Consider the following 14998-nt stretch of genomic DNA (forward strand, 5'->3'; position numbering starts at 1 on the left):
ATGGCTCAGCCGCGAAGTGGTAGGCCACACAAGCTCACAGAACGGGACCGCCGAGTGCTGAAGCGCGTACAAATCGGTTGTCCTCGGTTGCAACACTCACTACCCCATTCCAAACTGCCTCTGGAAGCAACGTCAGCGTCGGCTGGAGTGGTGTAAAGCTTGCCGCCATTGGACTCGAGCAGTGGAAACGCGTTCTCTGGAGTGATGAATCATGCTTCACCATCTGGCAAATCTGGGTTTGGCGGATGCCAGGAGAACGATACCTGCCCGACTGCATAGTGCCAACTGTAAAGTTTGGTGGAGGAGGAATCATTGTCTGGGGCTGTTTTTCATGGTTCGGGCTAGGCCCCTTAGTTCCAGTGAAGGGAAATCTTAACGCTACAGCATACAATTACATTCTAGATGATTCTGTGCTTCCAACTTTGTGGCAACAGTTTGGGGAAGGCCCTTTCCTGTTTCAGCATGACAATTCCCCCGTGCACAAAGCGAGGTCCATACAGAAATGGTTTGTCAAGATCGGTGTGGAAGAACTTGACTGGCCTGCACAGAGCCCTGACCTCAACCCCATCGAACACCTTTGGGATGAATTGGATCGCCAACTGCGAGCCAGGCCTAATCGCCCAACATCAGTGTTCGACCTCACTAATGCTCTTGTGGCTGAATGGAAACAAGTCACCGCAGCAATGTTCCAACATCTATCTAGTGGAAAGATTTTGGAATGAGATGTTCGACGAGCAGGTCATGTAGTGTCTCATGAAAATAGAATATGCATTCCAAATGTTTAAGGATTAACACAATGATACCATGATAGTGTGTGAGTGTAAGAGGGGTTACCCAACAGGGGTCAGGGGTCATCCACTCACCACACTCTAGGGACTCGTCAGAGCCGTCACTGCAGTCTTTGTCATGATCACACACAAAGTGCTTGGGGATGCACTGTCTGTTCTGACACATGAACTCATTCTCATCACAGGTGTTGTTGAACACTGACACACAGACAGACAGAGGGACATTAGTTAGTCAATAAGGTACTGCATTATGAAAATAATCTGTATACCAGCAAGTAATTATTTGATAATGATTTCATAAAAACTTCTGTTAAACTCAAATCGCTTAACATTGTATGGGGTAAGTAACATCTCCCATACTTCCATAGGTAAAGATATATCTATTCAATAAGTCAATAATCCTCCTCTGACTGATCCACTACTCACCACATCCAGCCTTGACACTCTCATCCACCCCGTCAGGACAGTCCTTGTCCCCGTCACACTTCCAGTGCTGGGGGACACACACATGAGAGCCAGGACACTGGAAGGCATGTGGACTACACGTCTTATTCTCTGTCAGGAGAGGAGGGGAGGTGTGGGGAGGAGGGGAGACAGATATGGGGCAAGGGAATTACTTTTGTGTGCATTCGTTTTGAATTAGTCTAGTATTTCCAAATAAGTGACCTCCCTGTTAGAGATTGTGTGTGTGTGGCGTGAATCGCACTCACTGCACTTGCTGCCCTCGTCAGTCCCATCACCACAGTCGTCAGCGCCGTCACACACCCAACGGTTAGGGATACAGCGGTGGTTACTGCATTCAAACTGGCTGGCCGAGCAGAACTTATCTAAAAGAGAGCGTGAGCGAGAGAGAGTGAGAGAGATGCAATGAAGAGAAAGACAATCTGTCAGAAATGTGTGGTGAAAGACTACAGTGATTAGCAGTCCAGTAAAAAGCCATCTGAGCTGAACTGACCACAGTGTGTCTCGTCAGCTCCGTTCTCACAGTCGTTCTCCTTGTCGCAGGTCCAGCTCATAGGGATACAGCGACCACTAGGACACGCAAAGAATGAAGCAGGACACTTGGTCTTCCTCCGTTCTGCTCGACAAATAGAACGGACAGACAATGGTTAATCAAATCAAACTTTATTGGTTGCATTCACATATTTAGCAGATGTTATTGCGGGTGTAGTGAAATGCTTGTGTTCCTAGCTCCAACAGTGCAGTAATATCTAACAATTCACAACAATACACACAAATCTAAAATTAAAAGAATGGAATTAAGAAATATACATAAATATTAGGATGAGCAATGTCGGAGTCCGTAGTGTGTGTGTGTGTATATATAAACTCAGCAATAAAAGAAAAGTCCCATTTTCAGGACGCTGTCTTTCAAAGATAATTCGTAAAAATCCAAATAACTTCACAGATCTTCATTGTAAAGGGTTTAAACACTGTTTCCCATGCTTGTTCAATGAACCATAAACAATTAATGAACATGCACCAGTGGAACGGTCGTTAAGAAAACTTAGGACACTAAAGAGGCCTTTCTACTGACTCTGAAAAACACCAAAAGAAAGATGCCCAGGGTCCCTGCTCATCTGCGTGAACGTGCCTTAGGCATGCTGCAAGGAGGCATGAGGACTGCACATGTGGCCAGGGCAATACATTGCAATGTCCGTACTGTGAGAAGCCTAAGACAGCGCTACAGGGAGACAGGATAGACAGCTGATCGTCCTCGCAGTGGCAGACCATGTGTAACAACACCTGCACAGGATCGGTACATCCGAACATCACACCTGCGGGACAGGTACAGGATGGCAACAACTGCCAGAGTTACACCAGGAACGCACAATCCCTCCATCAGTGCTCAGACTGTCCGCAATAGGCTGAAAGAGGCTGGACTGAGGGTTTGTAGGCCTGTTGTAAGGCAGGTCCTCACCAGACATCACCGGCAACAACGTCACCTATGGGCACAAACCCACCGTCGCTGGACCAGACAGGACTGGCAAAAAGTGCTCTTCACTGACGAGTCACAGTTTTGTCTCACCAGGGGTGATGGTCGGATTCGCGTTTATCGTCGAAGGAATGAGCGTTACACCGAGGCCTGTACTCTGGAGCGGGATCGATTTGGAGGTGGAAGGTCCGTCATGGTCTGGGGCGGTGTGTCACAGCATCATCGGATTGAACTTGTTTATATACATATAGTACCAGTCAAAAGTTTGGACACACCTACTCATTCAAGGGTTTTTCTTTATTTTTACTATTTTCTACATTGTACAACATTGGTGAAGACATCAAAACTATGAAATAACACATATGAAATCATGTAGTAACCACAAACGTGTTAAACAAATCAAAATATATTTTATATTTGAGATTCTTCAAAAAGCCACCCTTTGCCTTGATGACAGCTTTGCACACTCTTGGCATTCTCTCAACCAGCTTCATGAGGTAGTCACCTGGAATGCATTTCAATTAACAGGGGTGCCTTCTTAAAAAGTTAATTTGTGGAATTTCTTTCCTTCTTAACGTGTTTGAGCCAATCAGTTGTGTTGTGACAAGGTAGGGGTGGAATACAGAAGATAGCCCTATTTGGTAAAAGACCAAGTCCATATTATGGTAAAACAACTCAAATAAGCAAAGAGAAACGACAGTCCATCATTACTTTAAGACATGAAGGTCAGTAAATCCGGAAAATGTCAAGAACTTTGAACGTTTCTTCAAGTGCAGTCGCAATGATGAAACTGGCTCTCATGAGGACCGCCACAGGAAAGGAAGACCCAGAGTTACCTCTGCTGCAGAGGATAAGTTCATTAGTGTTACCAGCCTCAGAAATTGCAGCCCAAATAAATGTTTCACAGTGTTCAAGTAACAGACACATCTCAACATCAACTGCTCAGAGGAGACCGCGTGAATCAGATCGAATTGCTGCAAAGAATCCACTACTAAAGGACACCAATAAGAAGAAGAGACTTGCTTGGGCCAAGAAACACGAGCAATGTGGAAATCTGTCCTTTGGTCTGATGAGTCCAAATTTGAGATTTTTGGTTCCAACCACAATGTCTTTGTGAGATCAAATCAAATTGTATTTATATGCGCCGAATACAACAGGTGTAGACATTACCGTGAAATGCTTACTTACAGCCCTTAACCAACAATGCATTTATTTTTTAATAAACAAGTTCAATAAAACAACAACTAAAAAGTGTTGAGAAATAAAGAGCAGAAGTAAAATAAAATAACAGTAGGGAGGCTATATACAGGGGGGTACCGGTGCAGAGTCAATGTGCGGGGGCACCGGCTAGTTGAGGTAATATGTACATGTGGGTAGAGTTAAAGTGACTATGCATAAATAATTAACAGAGTAGCAGCAGCGTAAAATGATGGGGTGGGGGTGGGGGGGCAGTGCAAATAGTCCGGGTAGCCATGATTAGCTGTTCAGGAGTCTTATGGCTTGGGGGTAGAAGCTGTTGAGAAGCCTTTTGGACCTAGACTTGGCGCTCCGGTACCGCTTGCCGTGCGGTAGCAGAGAGAACAGTGTACGACTAGGGTGGCTGGAGTAACGACTTGGTTACTACATGATTCCATATGTGTTATTTCATAATTTTGATGTCTTCACTATTATTCTACAATGTAGAAAATTGTAAAAATAAAGAAAAACCCCTGAATGAGTAGGTGTGTCCAAACTTTTGACTGGTACTATATATACACACACACACACACACAGTACGTACAGTTGAAGTCAGAAGTTTACATACACCTTAGCCAAATACATTTAAACTCAGTTTTTCACAATTCCTGACATTTAATCCTCCCTGTTTTAGGTCAGTTAGGATCACCACTTTATTTTAAGAATGTGAATAATAGTAGAGAGAATGATTTATTTCAGCTTTTATTTCTTTCATCACATTCCCAGTGGGTCAGAAGTTTACATACACTCAATTAGTATTTGGTAGCATTGCCTTTAAATTGTTTAACTTGTTTCGGGTAGGCTTCCACAAGCTTCCAACAATAAGTTGGGTGAATTTTGGCCCATTCCTCCTGACAGAGCTGGTGTAACTGAGTCAGGTTTGTAGGCCTCCTTGCTCACACACGCTTTTTCAGTTCTGCAAACACATTTTCTATAGGCTTGAGGTCAGGGCTTTGTGATGGCCACTCCAATACCTTGACTTTGTTGTACTTGCAGTTGCAAACCGTAGTCTGGCTTTTTTATGGCGGTTTTGGAGCAGTGGCTTCTTCCTTGCTGAGCGACCTTTCAGGTTATGTCGATATAGGACTTGATTTACTGTGGATATAAATACTTTTGTACCTGTTTCCTCCAGCATCTTCACAAGGTCCTTTGCTGTTGTTCAGGGATTGATTTGCTTAGTGTATGTAAACTTCTGACCCACTAGAATTGTGATACACTGTCCAGCTGGCGACCGAAGTCAGCTTGCAGGCGCCCGGCCTGCCACAAGGAGTCGCTAGAGCACGATGGGACAAGGAAATCCCAGCCGGCCAAACCCTCCCCAAACCCAGACGACGCTGGGTCAATTGTGCGCCGCCTCATGGGCTTCCCAGTCACAGCCGGCTGTGACACAGCCTGGGATCGAACCCGGGTCTGTAGTGACACCTCAAGCACTGCGATGCAGTGCCGTCGACCACTGCGCCACTCGGGAGGCCGAAATGTTTGTGTTTTAATGTGAACTCTGGGGGCTCCCCTAGCAGCTTGCTGCCTTAATGAGATACACTGAATCAGAGTCCACAAGGACAAAAGTCTGAAAACATTTGAGATGTTGCAGCTTATTGTGTGTGTGTTTTAAGTGTGTATCTATGTTTGGGCATGTGTGCTGTGTCTATGTGTGTGTGTGTGTGTGTGTGTGTGTGTGTGTGTGTGTGTGTGTGTGTGTGCATGCGTGTGTTCACCTGGGCAGTTCCTCTCATCGGAGTAGTCTCCACAGTCGTTGGCTCCGTCACACACCCAAGAGGATGCATAGCAGAGGCTGGTGAACTCACACTTCTGGAAGGTCACACCCTTAACCCCCAGGCGGAAGTAGCTGGAACAGTCAGTAGCTGGTGGACAGGGACAGGGGTTACACAGTGAGTCTTATAAAGTCAGTTTAAACTCATTTAGTTCATTAGCTTCAGCATCGTATCTAACAGCTGTAAAGTGACATTATACATTATGACAGAGCAATGTTGACTGAGTTAGTCTGGTCCAGAATTAAGTCTGGATTAGAGTTACGTCTGATGTTAGGTTTAGTTGAGTCTAGTCTAAAGGTTAGTCTGTGTTCTGTCTTGAGTTGAGTCTAGTCAAGAGTTAAGTCTGGGTTCGTTCGAGTTAAATCTATTGTTAGCTTTAGTTTAAACTAGACTGGCATCCAAGGTGACTCACAGCAGTTCATCTCGTCGCTGGCGTCTTCACAGTCCACCATCTGGTTACACTTGCTGGAGTTTGTGATGCAGCCTCCGTCTCTGCACTGGAACTGCTCTGCCGTGCATAGGGTGGCTGGAACAGACACAGACACACACAGACACACATTACTCTGGTGACAAACTCTACACAAATATAGAACATTTCCATAGAAAATCAACCCAAACTACCACCACTGCATGAGATAGCTAGCCTGCTTACTGTTGCAGAAGAGTTCGTCTGAGTTGTCTCCACAGTCGTCCTGTCCGTTACACCAGGAGCTGTGTCCCACACACCTGCCATTCACACACCGCCTGTAGCCCTTCTTACACACCCGGTTGGCTGAAGACGAAGGGCAGGAAAAGATTATGTTAGAAACATTAGTCACATTATGGCTTATAGTGGTAATGTAAAAGAATGTCCCTGTCGGTGTCACTCACCGCAGTAGGACTGTTTCTCGTCTGACTTGTCCTTGCAGTGGGCCATGCCGTCACAGGTCAGAGTGTAGTTCACACAGTCTCCGTTCCCACACTCAAACTCATCTACACTGCTGCACGTGGTGTTCAGGGCTGGGGAAGGGGAAAGACACACTTAACATCAGATTGTATAAAAACATGGTTTTAGTGCTGAACATTTCAAAGTAGGATTGAAAAACTAGCACCATTGGCTGTTCTTACATCATTAATGACATGATAAAATGCCCTCATCCACTCTCCCTCCCCTTGCCCTAGTTCTCTCATTTCTCCACCCTTCCCTATCCCCCCTTTCCCCCGCTTTCTCACCGATGCAGGTGTTGTCCTCCAGCAGTTTCCTTTCGCCATTGCCACGGCAAGTACAGTTGACCCTGCCCTCTGAGGTCAGAAGACACAGGTCCTGACAACCTCCGTTGTTCACCCGACACAGAGAGAACTCGCCTACACAGAGAAAGAGAGAGGGTTAGAGCACGCACGTACACACACAGTGTTCAGAGAACAACACAACTCTCCATCTACTTGTGTCTAATATAAACTGACACAGTGTAAATGGGATTTGCAGCAATTACCACAGGTTCACTGTGTGTGTTGAGAGTGGGGAGGAGGTAAGCAACTGGGAAGTGAATAGTGGGTGTTGAGGGTGTGGGGGTGGTTGAGAAAGACAGAGCCATTGATTTGAAGTGATAGAGGGAGATTGAAAACTCAGTGAGATGAACAAGTGTGAATTGAACTGGACGAGGTTAGAGAGATGACGAGGAAATGTGTGTGGCATGAGACTGTTGGAGCAGAAGATGGGGAGTGTGTGTGTACAGGGTGATAGATTGGGGCAGTGGAGTCTCAGGTGGTCTCATTCTCCAGGTGTATGGCGCTCCCCTCAGCTGTGTCACACTGATTACTTCTTAAACCTCATTAACTTTGGTGGCACAGCAGTGTGTGTGAAGGTGTGTGTGTGTGTCAGAGGAGGCTGGTGGGAGGAGCTATAGGAGGACAGTATCAAAGATATGGAAACAATGTTTGACTCTGTTCCATTTATTCCATTCCAGCCATTACAATGTGCATGTCCTCCTATATCTCCTCCCACCAGCCTCCAATGGTATGTGTACCACTCTGCTTGCCCACGCCAACCCCCCAATCCCCCACCCCTTTATCTGCCCTAAAAAAACACTTCCACCCAAACCACACCCTCTTTTCCTTAGAACTCACAGCTATTGGTGTCGTTGGCCACAGCGACGATGCCCATTGGCTGCTGGGGGATGTCGGCTCTGAGGAGTTTCATGTCACCGCCCACGTACTTGTCGGCCCTGAGGACAGCCCTGCGGACCCAGTCGGTCCAGAATATGTAGTCTCCATACACCGCCAGACCAAACGGATGGACTGGCTCATTCTTCAACACCACCTATAGGGGGCAGCAGAGATACACACAACAGTTGAACCATCAAGTGTGTTTCGTGAATGTGGGTGGGTTATTGCGTATGTAATCTGCGAGTGTGTGTGTGCATGTGTGCCAGTGTCACTCACGTAGCGGCGGCTGCCATCATATTCGCAGCGTTCGATCTTGTCCAGGGTGGCGTCGGAGAAGTAGAGTTTCTCAGCGCGGTGGTCTATGGCCAGGCCGTTGGGGGTACGGATGTCACTGCCGATGATCACCAGTACATTGTTACCAGACAGGGTGGCACGCATGATACTGGGAGACTGTTCATTCCAATTGGTCCAGAACATCAGGCTGGTGGGTGACAACACGAGGGAACTTATAGTATATAATGCAGCTGTGTGTAAACGTTCACAACAGTGGATGGGCTTCTGATTCAAATGGCACAAATGGAACAGTGCGATTTATGACCATTACGGTCCAAGAGACACTCACTCTTGACACTCGTCCAGTACGAAGGCCCGGGGGTGGTCGTCTCCAGACATGGTGACCACGGTGTTGCGGTCCCAGGCACCCCAGCGGCTCTGGTTGACCGTGTGGCGGGTGATAGTGGAGGTGGTATAGCTGGTCCAGTACAAAGTGTCCCAGCCTCGGTGGTACGCCAGGCCCTCTACTGAACCCACGTCTGACGAGGTAGAGAGGTAGAGAGAGAGAGAGGTAGAGAGAGAGAGAGAGGTAGAGAGAGAGAGAGAGAGAGAGAGGTAGAGAGAGAGAGAGAGGTAGAGAGAGAGAAAGAGGTAGAGAGAGAGAGAGAGGTAGAGAGAGAGGTAGAGACAGCGAGAGAGAGAAAAATAAAAAAGGGCAAGGAAAGAAAGACAGGGAGGGAGGAGAAGAGGCAAATACCACGTCAATCCCAGTTGCGTGTTAAAAGGACATGACTCAGGTCTCTGGCAGTAGCACAGAGCTGGCGGACAGAGTAGAGCTGGATGCCATAGCAGAGGAGGTACAGAGACTACTCACTGAGGACACGACAGGCCACTGGTAATGATCTAGAACTCTCTGTGAGCTAAGGCTTTCATCAAACTAACAGCTCTCCAAAAGGTCACAACATAAATGGCTAACAGCTAGCAGCATATTTCCTTCCATTGCTCTTTTTCATCGATAGTTGGGAGGGTTCACAGCATTTTTGTGCTTCACAGCCTTCTAATGAGTAACTGGCTGAGCCCATCTCAGCTCAGGCCAGTCCAGACGAGAGGAGACTGGGGAGGGGAGAGCTGGCCAAGATGGAGGAACACACTGTGCTCTGGTGGTGGAGAAACACACACAGTCACACACAGACACACTCTTAAAGTCTGACAAGGACACTTTCAAGTTACGCACAACACACACCCCCACGGTCAACCACAACTGATTGTTCCAAAAAGACTAATAGTCACCTGCTTGTTATCCCAGTAGAAACAGAGGGACTGGAATTACTTAATAGGCCTTCTTCTGAAGCGGTTATGACCTAATAAGTACATCACATGCCTGGCCAGTGTCTCTGGGAGGTTCAACACAAGGTGGGACACTTTGCACTTCACCTCCATCTCTCCATTTCAACACCACAGACATGAGTCATGGACTGGCTAGCAATGTATTGTGAGAGATTTTGAATGAGACCGAGCTAAGGACCTAAGAGCTGGAGTGTGTAGAGCCCAGGTGTGTGACATTAAAACAACTCCCTCTGGTTTCCCACTCTCATAAATCAACGCTTTAAAAAATTGATGAAGTGCAACACTAAATCTGCTCCCTCAATTTCCTCTCTCCTCGGTGCTTTTAATAAATCATAAATTGTCGGGCTGCAAGGCTCTACACTTTCCTATCCGTGTTTCCGCTTTCCTCACACCTTTTAATGCTGGCTTCCCTGTGTGTATCTCTACTGTATAGGCCCATCTCTGTCCTGTATGCTGACTGCAGCAGTTGAAGTTTACAAAGGAGCTGAATTTACAAGCTCTTGGTAAACGTACAGAGTTCACCCTCTTATCCTGAGCTTCATATACACACACACACACACACACACACGCGCATACACAGACACACACACACGGGTCATTCCATGTCATTTCAGCAAGCCATGTCACCCAACATCTCAGATGGTTCTGATATCAATTATGTGGTTAGAAACCGATAAGATTAGCATTCCTGAAACATTATTTTGTTGTATATTGCTTCTTCAACCTTTGCAATGTATTCCCTGTGAATCTGGTGATGGTTTGTTCCCCTCTTCAGAGAAATTAGCCATTGAAGTCGCTTGCATTCTATCCCATTAAATGAGTGTGGAAATACCTGGTTTTGCCCACTAGATGCCGCTGTTCCTGCTACTGCCACCACACCCTTTGATCCATTTTGCTGCTCTCTAGTGTTTATTAAACGTCTCACATTTTCTTTGCAACTTTGGGTAGAAAACCAATTGCTTTTGCTCATAATGGAAATAAATTGTGAAGAAGAAATACTCCAAGCAGCAGCTCCATACCACTTGTCAGACATAGATAACTGATACTGGTTGTTGGGGTGGGATTGGCGTGGGTGGTCTGTGGGTGGCTATTGATAATTTTATTGGATTCCTCATGTCTAACTCATTGTTAGGAAGAATGATGGTCCAAATCAGATGTTAGGTACTATATTTATTGAAAATTAAATTAATCCTATAAATTAAAATGGCAAAGTTTAGTTTAATTTCTCAGAGATCAAATTACATTTCAACAAAATAATGTTCCAGGAATGCTAATCTTATCTGTTGTCTAAATACAGAAAAAATGTCTGAACAATCTGAGATGGTGGGTGTCGAAATCCTCTTTCTTGTGCTTTTTGAGGTGGAATGACACACACACACACACACACACACACACACACATTTACATTTTACATTTTAGTCATTTAGCAGACGCTCTTATCCAGAGCGATTTACAGTTAGTGAGTGCATACATTTTCATACTAACACACACACACACACAAAGAGTTTTATGGCACTTATCTGGGTGTGATAACAGACCACAGCACTCCCGCTGAGTGTTTGCTCTCAGGGCAAAGGTAAACAATTACCCTGATTTCTCATGTTTCAAGTTGTAATGTCACATGAACAAGTACAGAGGGTGGCAGTGTGTGTGTGTGTGTGTGTGTGTGTGTGTGTGTGTGTGTGTGTGTGTGTGTGTGTGTGTGTGTGTCAAACTCTGTGAAAGGCTTTGATTGTCCTGAACAGGTCCTCCCACTGACAACAGACCAACCCATATCCCTCTTGCGTTGTCACTGTCAAAGCCATACAGTACAGAGCAGTCCAGAGTTCACATGTTATTTACCGTGATTCACCTCTTCCTTCAAGCCCATATACCTGCCTCTCCTACAGCACTCTCCTTCTCTCCCTCTATCTCTCCAGAGATTCCTTCCTGTGGGCTTTGAATTGGCAGACTGTCGATGACTTAGCAGTAGAAGACTGATTGAGGCGTCATGCAGAGGCTTTCTGATGTGAGCTGACAGGAGACAGAGCCATCCAGAGAGTTTAGAGCTCAGCAACACAGTCCCAGCCGGCCACCACTGTCAGAGGCTGTCAGACGAACATAGCAGGAGTCCTGGGGAGAGACGGAGAGCCCGGCGGCTAGCTAGACGCTAAATCAATAGCATCTCAAACGTCAACGGAGGGGGGCTGATGTCTATGTTCTCTCCTTTCTTTGGAGGGACTAGGACCAAGGTAGAGCTGATTGCCAGGACTAGAAAGGCTTGATTCGAATTGTGGGAGACCTCAATGACGTGACTGGTAACATAGTCACTCATCAGTAGTCTTTCAAAGGACTATTTTTGGAAACGTAAACACTTTGCAGAAAAAAAAAGTTTATATTGTGAGTTTCTGGACTATGGCGAGAAATACTGAGCGAGACAAACCGATTGAATCCTAACTGACAGGAGGGCAACTTCAGAGTGGTTATGGTCAGAAGAAGTAACATTGAGAATCTATGTAATGTCATGTCTGCTGAATGTTCCTGTTAATGTCACACCTTAGTGTTGTTATCGACTCTCCGTTTCAATAATAACTCCCACACGCTTTGTTATCAGTGGCTAGTTGATTAGTCATAAGCAGAAGACTAGTTTTTACAGCCGGTAGATATCAACCCATGGGAGTGTCATCTTGCTGCTATTATTTGGCGGCTATGATTTTTTCTCATCAGTCATCACTGCTTCACTGCTTCACTGTATCAACTCTAGGCTCAGTGTAAGGACTAAGGAGAAGCCCCTTTAAGGCTGGTCTGTCTGTCCTCTCCATGGCTGATTATGGATCTGTGTGGAGGAATGACAGTGGCTCTGGTGACGAGGAGTCTGTGGTGGGCAGTGTGGAGCTGGTCCTGGTTCCAGTGATGGATGTCCTGATCCTGGTGCTGGGTGTGACGGGGCACTCCTTGGTGATGATCATCCTGTGTGGTCGTTGTAGAAGAAGGGCAGGTCCGGGAGGTCAACCCAACCAGGGGACCATGACAGGGACAGGGACGGACACCCTCCTGCTGGCCCTGAGTGCGGCCGACCTCCTCCTTCTATCCATGCTGCCCTTCCACACCATCGCAATAGCGATGCAGCACTGGCCCTTCGGGGACTTCCTGTGTCGGCTGGTGAGCTTCCTGGGCGCCGCCTGCTCCTCGGCTAGTGCCTTCACGCTGGCCGCCCTGGCCGTGACGCGGTATCTGACCGTGGTGGAGCCAACCCAGGCCTACCGCCTTCTTACTCCTCGCCGCGTGGCGCTGACCTCCGCTGCTCTCTGGCTTCCCGCTTGTGCCATGGCTGCCCCACAGCTGGCCTTCCGCTCCGTGGGTGCCCGGCACATCAACCCCGACGGCCTGGCTTGCTTCAACTTCCTGTCGCACAACGGCCAGCTGGCCTATGGCGCCTGCCACTTCCTGCTGTCCTTCGCCCTGCCACTGGGCGTCATCGCTGTGGCCTACGGCGGGATCTACTTGTTCTTGTGGCGGAGTCGGAGGGACAGCCGGGTGCCCCAAGTGGAGCGATACCAGCGGAAGGTGACCCAAACCTCGGCCCTGCTAGTGCTGGCCTTTACCCTGTGCTGGCTGCCCTCCTACGGCCTGACCTTTGCCCTCCTGGGGGGAGGCAGCCATGGGGCCACGGGGTCATCACCTCGCTACGGGCCCTTCAGTGTGTTCGCCCGCCTCATGGCCACCTCCTCTACCGTGGCCAACCCCATCCTCTATGTCCTCATGTCCCAGAAGTTCAGACAGGACCTGCTGGAGCTGGGTCGCAGAGGGGCCAGGAGTGGGGGTCCGTAACAGTGACAACAGACCCATCTATACAGGATTGGTGGACATGTATCTAAATCTCTAAGGTTATGCTTTGTGTCCATGACAAACTGGATAGGAACTGAAAATCTATTGTCTGAGAGCTGGAGGGAAGAACAAAAAAGTGTCACAATAACAACTCTACAGGACTAAACTACAAAACCATTTTTACCCAAATCTTCCTGGTACTCCAGTGCACAACTATCACACTAAGCTGTAGTATACAGCTCTTGAGCGCCAAGGTTCAATTGAGGGACAGCACTTGAAGTAAAGAGCCTCCATACTGTGAGACAACAGTCTAAAAGGAGGATCTGAACACTGAGAATCAAAGGCCTCTGTCTAGAGGGCCTCCTGGGACATGGCAGAGAACAGAGACATCCGGGAGAAATACATTTCTGCTTATTAAAATAAAAAAATAGATTTTTAAAGGATGTGAGCTATTTTACACAGTACTACCATTCTTTAGCCGATTGTTGTTTCTTTCTGTTATGTTCTTCTGAGATAAAGAGAATGAAGGTCTATCTGTGCCTCAATCTGGTTTATGTTGTTGTGTACAGTGTGTTCCCAAAATGAGGTAGATATGAAAGACTTCCACATTGTTTTCCGAACTCTCAGAAATAATAGTTGGCCACTAGGTTTTCCTGCCATGTTTATCAGTTGGAGGTCCAAAACAAGTTGTTTGAGCCCCAGCTGTTTCTTCCTGGAGACTGCTACCCATTGGGTGTCTGCTGTATATCACCACCAAATAGGGTTTGTTCTTAGTGAAGGAGGAGGAAGAGGAGGATGAGGAGGAGAGAAGGATGAAAGATTATGCTTAACGAATGGGAGGGAGAGAGAGCCGTCTAACAGAGGGAAAATGTTTTATCAAATTTCTCAAACTTCAGCCAAATAACCTGATTAACTAGTGCTTACCTACATTCACTTGGCCTTATCAATTAGCATTGAAAACAGGGTAAATCAATGGAGTATGGGTTATGAGGGAAAAGAGGACATGGATTGCTATAGGATTAGGTGGATGATAACAGATAAAAAAATAAAAAATAAAATGTTATTCATCACATTCACAGTTTACAGAAGGTATAAAAGGTGCAGCGAAATGCTTATTTCGATTGTATGAATAAGAGAGGAGGGGATAGAGAGGCGGGTGAATAACCTACTTTCCACCACCGTCTTGCGGTTCGAGCCATCATCATTGATCTGCTGGATGTTTCCAAAGTGGATGTCACTGAAGAAGATGCGATTGGCTCCTTTCCCTCCTCCTCCACGGTAGTCAAACGTCAGAGCTATAACGTTCTTCATGTGTTCAGGATCCTCAAACGGTTTTATAGGAGCATTTAGGTTGTTTTCATCCGATAGGTGAATGCTCTTTAGAATGGTCCGTTCCGAGTAGAGTAGGTAGCCATCGTAGTCACGGCAACCCCGTCCGTCCTCGGCCAACATGCCGTGAGCACAGGCACATGTACGTTCTGCGTTGCCACGGAAAAGACACAGTTGCTGGCAGCCGCCGTTGTTATCCTTGCACACATTAGTTCCTGTGTGGAGGGGAAACATATTTCATATTCACTCTAGATCTTTTTTTATCTCAATAAATCGGCAGATAATTCAAATATGAAAAATAACACATTAAATGGTATAATAATAATAAAATCTTCTTCAATGGGTTTGGGATCTTAAATAACTGT

General features: G+C 46.7%; 2 protein-coding genes across 2 annotated transcripts in view; one reads left to right on the forward strand and one right to left on the reverse strand.

Moving 5' to 3' along the window:
- LOC121575193 (low-density lipoprotein receptor-related protein 1) overlaps positions 1-14998 on the reverse strand; it is a gene marked incomplete at its 3' end in the record, with an annotated part of 186081 nt that overhangs the window by 26971 nt on the left and 144112 nt on the right. Inside the window, 13 exon segments of the mRNA XM_045223015.1 lie at positions 864-986; positions 1215-1343; positions 1499-1615; positions 1744-1866; positions 5676-5822; positions 6145-6258; positions 6385-6504; positions 6603-6731; positions 6945-7076; positions 7839-8031; positions 8154-8358; positions 8500-8689; positions 14474-14848. Coding sequence (XP_045078950.1) covers positions 864-986; positions 1215-1343; positions 1499-1615; positions 1744-1866; positions 5676-5822; positions 6145-6258; positions 6385-6504; positions 6603-6731; positions 6945-7076; positions 7839-8031; positions 8154-8358; positions 8500-8689; positions 14474-14848 — 2097 coding nt within the window.
- Positions 11289-13831, forward strand: LOC121575194 (delta-type opioid receptor). Its single transcript, XM_045223014.1, has one exon. The coding sequence runs from the start codon at positions 12297-12299 to the stop codon at positions 13305-13307; it is 1011 nt and encodes a 336-aa protein (XP_045078949.1). The 5' UTR covers positions 11289-12296; the 3' UTR covers positions 13308-13831.

The sequence above is a fragment of the Coregonus clupeaformis genome, chromosome 10 (assembly GCF_020615455.1).
Source record: "Coregonus clupeaformis isolate EN_2021a chromosome 10, ASM2061545v1, whole genome shotgun sequence".
NCBI lineage: Eukaryota > Metazoa > Chordata > Actinopteri > Salmoniformes > Salmonidae > Coregonus > Coregonus clupeaformis.